The sequence below is a fragment of the Rosa chinensis genome, chromosome 4, assembly GCF_002994745.2.
Source record: "Rosa chinensis cultivar Old Blush chromosome 4, RchiOBHm-V2, whole genome shotgun sequence".
In the NCBI taxonomy this organism is placed as follows: domain Eukaryota; kingdom Viridiplantae; phylum Streptophyta; class Magnoliopsida; order Rosales; family Rosaceae; genus Rosa; species Rosa chinensis.
Window position 1 is genome coordinate 39,875,173 of NC_037091.1, and position 7,180 is coordinate 39,882,352.

Genomic DNA, 7,180 nt, shown 5'->3' on the forward strand with positions numbered 1-7,180 from the left:
TCGAGTTAGAGTTTCGATATTGTGCCATTATTATGTTGTACAGTAGATTATCTGTTTTATTTTCAGTGTTTTCTTGTCGTCAATGTGCTGTGAGTTGCCCTTGAACATGGTTTAGCTATTTTGAATACTGTGTGGAAGCAAGTGAAGTTCTTCTTGATTTTGGCTACGAGAATGTATTGTGACTCTCAAGATTAGTGGTCTATGAATAGCCCGAGGAAAGGGACATTACTCACATTACTGTGGTTAGAGTTTAGGTTTTATCAATTCATGCTGTTTGCAGCTGTTGGTTCTATGTTAGAGATATGAGTAGTTCATCAAAAGATTAATTGATGAATAAACTTTCTCTTTTTACATCAAAAGGTTGCTCACCCTAGAATCAAACCTAAGAGGCTTTCTATCTCAATCCAAGGTTTCGGGATAAGTCTTTCCATGTTAAAAGAAGACTCGCAAAAAGTTACGAGAACTATTATAGACCAAAAGTAACCATAAGTATTTTCCATTTTAAACAAATTGAAAAAGTCCAAATACTATTTACTAGAAATAGTATCATATTCAATTGCCCTACCATTTTGGTCACCTTAAAAAATCACCCTATATTAACCACATACTAAATACTCCTTAATATATGACAATAAGAAGGTTTGGTGTCGATAATTTTGTTTTCTTTTTTCTTAAATTGATAATGAAATTGGGCATAAAAAAAATGAAATGGGAATAAAAAATCCTATATAAGGAGTATATAATTTAACAGAAAAGATAAATGAAAAGAAGTATAAGGAAAGAGAAATGCCTCAATAAATACCATATGACAATGAAGCTGTTGTTACGGCACCCATGTCTCACCCCCACCCCTTATTTTTGTCTCTCTTATCTTTTTTCGGTCTACATTGAGATTGTGCCGTTTTAATAGGAAAGTCAATACCACACGTTTTGCTAATCTCATGACACCTTTCACCCAATTGGCCAATTTCATAATTATTATTTTAAAACATCCATATTTGATTGGGGCACTCATAATATTTCGAATAATATACTGCAACATATACCCAAAAATATCCCTGAAAATCTTGGCACGTATCACAAGCAGGTAGAGGATAAAGTTGCCACTTGAGAGGTTGCTTATGTTTTTTATCAGGGTTTAGTCATCTTTGTCAAATTGTCACCACCCAAATAAAAGAAAATACCCACCTAGAAAAAAGATTAAACTTGTGACCTCCCTTTGGTTATAATAGGATTAATCTAAAGCTAGCTTTCTCCCATAATCATTTCATTTTGCATGCTCAAAGTCTCTATCTCCCAAACCGTTTGGTAAGTTTTTATATAATTTTGTTGGTTATTTTATGTGAAAGACTGGTATATTATACCTCCCCATTTCTTCATCTGGGTTGTTTGCATTCTATATTCCTCAAACATATATACTATTCTATTTCTTTCTTATTAATCCTCAGAAAAGACAAATAAAAATAATGAATAGTGCTGAGGGTAATTCTTTAGTTTTATACCCTATTTTTCATGAAAGTGGAAGGAGGATGACAGATTTTGATTTCAAAATTTGAGAGCTTTCTTTGGCCAATGTGAGGTTTTGATTGATGGGCACACCTCTCACCTCCAAAAACCCAACATTGGTTTTGGTATCTGACTATCGGGCATCTTCCAAAATCTTGAAAAGAGTGTCAGATATTACAGTAAGGGGAAGATGAAAAAAAGCCTCGGGCTTTGCTGATAGAGAAAGAAGATGCCCATTTTCATTTGATAGATACAATTGTGCAGTAGTTATTAGGTATCTTTGGAATGTCAGGCAAGGCAGTGTAGGCTACCTCAATAGGGTTGTCAGTTTTCATCCGAGTCTTTATTGCTATAGGCCTGGAAAGGCCTTCTGCTTTTAGCCTCTGTGTGTTTCAAAGGCCTGAGATGGGTTCTTGCTGTTACATCCTCGATTCTCTGAAGGAATTTAAGGCTATTACAGCTATGCTGTACCTTTTGGTTAGCCTTGGCTTTGAATTTCTCCTCTGGGAGTCATTTCATAAAAGGCTCAGGCTTTTCTGTCAAGGTGGTCTTCTTTGTCATTCCAGTGTCTCTGCAGCAATCTGCATGGTGATTTTATTTTCTGGGTTCCCTTTCTTTTCAATAAAGATTTGTCCTTTTTACTTATCCTTTAAAGTTTGCCTTCTGTGCTTTTGGGTTTCTCATCTTTTGAGAGACACTGTGCATGATACTCGTGTTTTTTTTTGGCAATATTCATGGTGTGTTTTCCAGATTTATTTTCTGTAGTTTGCATGCAGTTAGTTTCATTGGCTCACTGCCATTGATTTCTGACTACCCTTATTGTATTTATGGTTATTTTGCAGTGAAGAGCAAGTGAAACAGTGGTGTGGTTAATGGTTGAATAGAGAAGGACAGAGGAGACTCAATGGCGGCATCAACTTCTTGTGCCAGTAAGAGCCCATTTCCCATGAAAGACACAACCTCTAACTTAATTCCATACCCAGCACCTCTAGCTAAATATGAGGAGGTTGCAGTGAATCCTAAGCTGTTCATGTCTACTTTGGAAAAGCTCCATACTTCAATGGGAACCAAGTTTATGTAAGCTTTATCTTTGGATCCTCTGCTTACCTCTTTTGTTACAGATAATATCCTAATCTGTAATGTTAAAGAATTTTGATCTTGGTATTAAGAAACTGGGATTATCGATGTCTTTTTTCTATTTAAGGTTGATGCCATTTACATTATTTTGGGCTCTGTATATATCATTTATGATGTGTTGCTGGTTCTCCATTAGTTTCCAGTTTCGTGATGTGTTTGATCAGTTCTCATTTTTCCAATCCCTGTTGATTTAAATGACTGGGTTTTGTTGAGTCTTCTAGTTTTAGTGGGTTTTCATTTAAGATACGAAGCTTTTCATCTGTTGAATCTTGTAAGACATAACATAAAAGACCAAAATTTTACTGAATTGAACTGCTATAAGGCAATTATTTCTAGTGAATTATGCATGTATTCTGCAAACTTGGAAATTCAAGAGAAGTTTTCCTAATTGCTCACCAATATGGAAATTTATCGTAGATCTCGGTACTCCTGTATGTGAGGAAATTTATGTGCATATTTATTTTGGACCGTTATTAAGTGATCATTTTCCTTTCATAATTTCCTCGAGTTCCTCAACCGTTATGTTATTTGCAATTTAACCTGTAGTGTCGCATCTGCACAATCTATTTTCTTCCTTTCCAGGTTGGTATTCTAGGATAGGATTTGGGTCAAAATAGAAAGGTGAACTTTATGTGGCCACAATATAGGACTATTAAGAGTATTTAATCAAAGGGGATGAGATCCAAATCTTCATTTGACTCTGTGTGAAGAGCTTGGAGTTTCTCATTGATGGTTTCTCTTCCTGGTGCATTAATTATGGATTTATGGATCCGATAAATCCTTATGTTACTTGATGCTTGATGGATCTCACTCTCACCTTAGGATATGTGCATCAGCACAGAGCGCAAGGATAGGATTACTGTAGAATACATTTGCAATACGATGGTCAGAACATGTTGCCTCAGATTTTTATCTGTCACAAGCATCAAATAATCAGTTTTGGCATCACAAAGCCTTTGTGACCGCTTATTAGCATGTTCAAAGTTCTGGAATTAATAATTTTGAACGGAATGCTTCCTTGTGGTCTTATGAATAAGGGAGTAGACCAGTAATGTCAAATAATGTGTTCCCCCATGATAGTCGATGTCTTCAAGATTTTGTAGTTTTAGGCAAGGCTGACTTGAATTGGACTGGTAGGGTGTTGGCATGTCAATCGTACTGTTACTTGTGCCTCTGTCATGCCGATTTGTAGTATCTTATCAAGTAAAAATTGAATCCAACCACTCTCTTGCATGTTCTAACATTTTTAGTCCGGAAGTGGCTAGTATATGTACAGGTGCAACCATATATTAAATGGTAGAAGTAGATTATTTGGTTATGTACTTGTCTCTGTTCTCCTGTATGTCAATAATTTCTTGTATTTCTGTCTTTCTGTTGACACACTCCTGTTTTAACTGTAGGATCCCTATAATAGGAGGAAGGGAGTTAGACTTGCATCGATTGTTTGTGGAGGTAACTTCCCGTGGTGGTATGGCAAAGGTAGGAAAAACCTGTATCTGATTATTCTTTCATAAATTACATGGAAGGCTTGAGGTTGTCTTATGTGGTAGTCGAATTTGTAAATGTTACTTTACCGACACACTTTTAGTATAGTTAAATGGTGTCCATTTCATTCATGAGCTCTTTAATATTTTCCCTATAAATGGTTTGCACAGATACATGTATGCATAGATATATTTACCTCGACATCTGTTTGTGACTTTGTACCTAATGTATCTATCTGTTGAATAGTCTATTCCTTGTAATGGATACAGAGGAAGCCTGAATTTACATATGCACGCAAACAATCTAAAATTGTGTGCTTAGTCGTTGCCAAGTTCTTAACTTCCCTGTTGACCATCTAAAGTTTCATGTTATTTTTGTACCTCATATTCTTGTTTTCTGGTAACTGGCTGTTCTGTGTTAGTGGCTGTGTATGTTTCATAATAAGTTGGGTAGGAGTAGGAATGGATCAAGTATTTCTTTTGCCATTTACCAACAATGAGTACTCTCTGGCTAATAATTTTCTAATCGAATGGAGTGTGCAGATTGTTAGAGATAGAAGATGGAAGGAAGTTACCGCTGTATTCAACTTCCCCTCCACAGCTACAAATGCTTCTTTTGTGCTGCGGAAATATTATAATTCGTTGCTTCTCCACTATGAACAAATATACTATTTCAAAGCTCAAGCATGGAATCCTCTCTCTTCTGGTGTGCCCAGAGAACATTTGTGCCTCATTTACATATTTCCTGCGTGACTATTCATTTTTATAATACAACCATTTTTTCCGCAGATATTTCACAGAACCCTAACATGACACCCGGTCCAGCTCGGGGAGGAACTAAACGAAAATCAACTGACGCTCAGACACTTCTGCTTCAGCAACCACAGAAAATTCCAGAGATTCCTGGAGGTATCTTCATTTCTTCTTTCAGCTTGGAGGAATATATCAGTCTTTTTTTCTTTTTTTTTCCCTTTTGGTTTCAGAAAAGTGGTGTTGCAGTGGGGCAATTCAAAAATGGTTGATTTGGCGCTTCTATATTTTTCCTTCATTCTACCCTGCCCGTCCAATTGTTTAGTCTTTCATAGATAAAAATGGGCTCCTCACTTAGCCGTCAGTAAATCATTATGCATAATTGGATATAATTGATATCAAGAGTCGGTATCTGATTAAATTGCACTGATTTAAATAGTAGAAATGAACTTGTGATATAATTTACTTATGATGTTCTCGACATACTTAAGAACTTGTTAGGAAATTGTATGTGCTTATTAATGCTTCAAAAACTGTTTCTTTGTTGGCTGAGGAACATGTTTCTGAAATATCTGTTAGATTTATAATAGTCATTAAACTTTTTTGATTGCTGAGATTCACTGAAAGCAAAACAAAATGTGATTCTTCTGACACTTTTAATTTTAATAAGAGACCAATATTAGTTAACTTGCACGCTCTTGGTCATGGATGTCTAGGAAATGTTTATCAACATAAGTCTTGAGTAAAGCATATGTATCATATAGTTCTTATGTGTAACATCTCTTGTTGCAGCCGGGACACCAGCACCGTCAGAAGATGACACTGTGTTAGGGTTTATAGATGGGAAATTCGAAAGCGGATATCTTGTTACCGTCACCAAAGGCACGGAGAAGTTAAGTGGTGTACTGTACCAAGTTCCACAGAATCCAGTACAGGAGGTTCCACAAGGCCCACAGAATTATAGCATGGTGGTCAACAGAAACGACAGTACCTCAGCTGTACCTGTTCCCCATCGTCGTCGACGAAGGAAGAAATCTGAGATAAAAAGGAGGGACCCTGCTCACCCAAAACCGAACAGAAGTGGGTATAACTTTTTCTTTGCTGAACAGCATGCAAGGCTGAAGCCACTTCATCCGGGGAAGGATAGAGAGATAAGTAGAATGATTGGTGAATTGTGGAATAAATTGAAGGAGTCTGATAAAGGAGTAAGGACCATGCACAGTATCACATATATTTGAATTCTTCACAAATTTTTCTTATGCCCAAATAACTTGAGTGGGCAATTGCTTTTGTAATTTGTAGGTGTATCAGGAGAAAGCTGTGAAAGATAAAGAGAGATACCGAGTAGAAATGGAGGAATACCGGGAGAGGTTGAAGGCTGCTCAAGTCATCAGTGATGCAGTCCCACTACAGCAGCGGTCTCCTGAAGCAGACGCAAGTCTGGCAGAATCAGAAACCAAGATTGAAGAAACCGAGCCTGGCGACTCTCCCGAAACTGCAGATGAAAGTAGCGAGAGTAGTTCTAGCAAATCAGAGAAGTGATCGCCAAGGTGATATTACAGCAAAGAATGATGTGAATGTAGAGGCATCTATAGGAGCCAAGTATTGTTCTGAAGTTGTATGCTGATGAGGGTTTCATCTCACCACATTGGAGAGGATATCCGGTGGTGAAAAGAAGCCTGAGGTAGTAATCTTACAGATACGGATAAGACCATTAGCTAATGAAGAAGGCTAAATGTTTTCTTTTATGACAAAGTAGGACCGACTTTTCGTTGCTTTTAGTGTTTCTTGAGTATTGTTCTAGCCTCTACATCTAGTTGTTTTCTTCTTCTTCTTCAAATTAGCTTCCTTTTTAGTTGTAAAACTAGCACGCTCTCTGAAGAGAATTGCATACTTCAACTATTCCTTGTCAGTTTAGTTGATGATTCTTTTTTCTTTTTATGGAACAATAGTTTAGTTGGTGATTAACAGCCATTTCTTTCCATTGTGTTGAGTTAGACAACTCTCTCTGTCCGACCTCACCCTACTTGTTTCGTATGTGCAGGTTTATTTTGTCAATTTGTGTTTGTTTTCTTCTTCCTTCTGGGTGTGCTTTGTTCTGTTTTAGAGCAATGTATCTGCATCCAGCATTTTGAGACATCAAGCTATTGGAACTGTTTTTTGCATACACATATGCAGCATATTATCTTAATTAAGATGGATTCAACGCGGAATCTGTAGAAAGTTTTGTTTTTGTTCGGTTCACGACTGGTGCAACAAAGTAATTATGGTAGTAGTGTCCTCAATGTGTTTTAGTGAAAACT

At 36.8% G+C, this 7,180-nt stretch overlaps 1 protein-coding gene across 3 annotated transcripts; it reads left to right on the plus strand.

Moving 5' to 3' along the window:
* Positions 1 to 1,176: 1,176 nt before the first annotated feature.
* On the plus strand, positions 1,177 to 6,658 carry LOC112196073 (high mobility group B protein 15). Of its 3 annotated transcripts, none has more exons than XM_024336361.2 (7): positions 1,177 to 1,308; positions 2,349 to 2,583; positions 4,044 to 4,122; positions 4,671 to 4,833; positions 4,917 to 5,036; positions 5,670 to 6,082; positions 6,180 to 6,658. In XM_024336361.2, the coding sequence occupies exons 2-7, from the start codon at positions 2,411 to 2,413 to the stop codon at positions 6,417 to 6,419; spliced, it is 1,188 nt and encodes a 395-aa protein (XP_024192129.1). In that variant the 5' UTR covers positions 1,177 to 1,308; positions 2,349 to 2,410; the 3' UTR covers positions 6,420 to 6,658. The 3 variants fall into 3 exon arrangements, with proteins under 3 accessions (XP_024192129.1, XP_024192130.1, XP_024192131.1); XM_024336362.2 differs by lacking the exon at positions 1,177 to 1,308 and adding an exon at positions 1,441 to 2,094; XM_024336363.2 differs by lacking the exon at positions 1,177 to 1,308 and adding an exon at positions 1,441 to 2,050.
* The last annotated feature ends 522 nt before the right edge of the window (positions 6,659 to 7,180 follow it).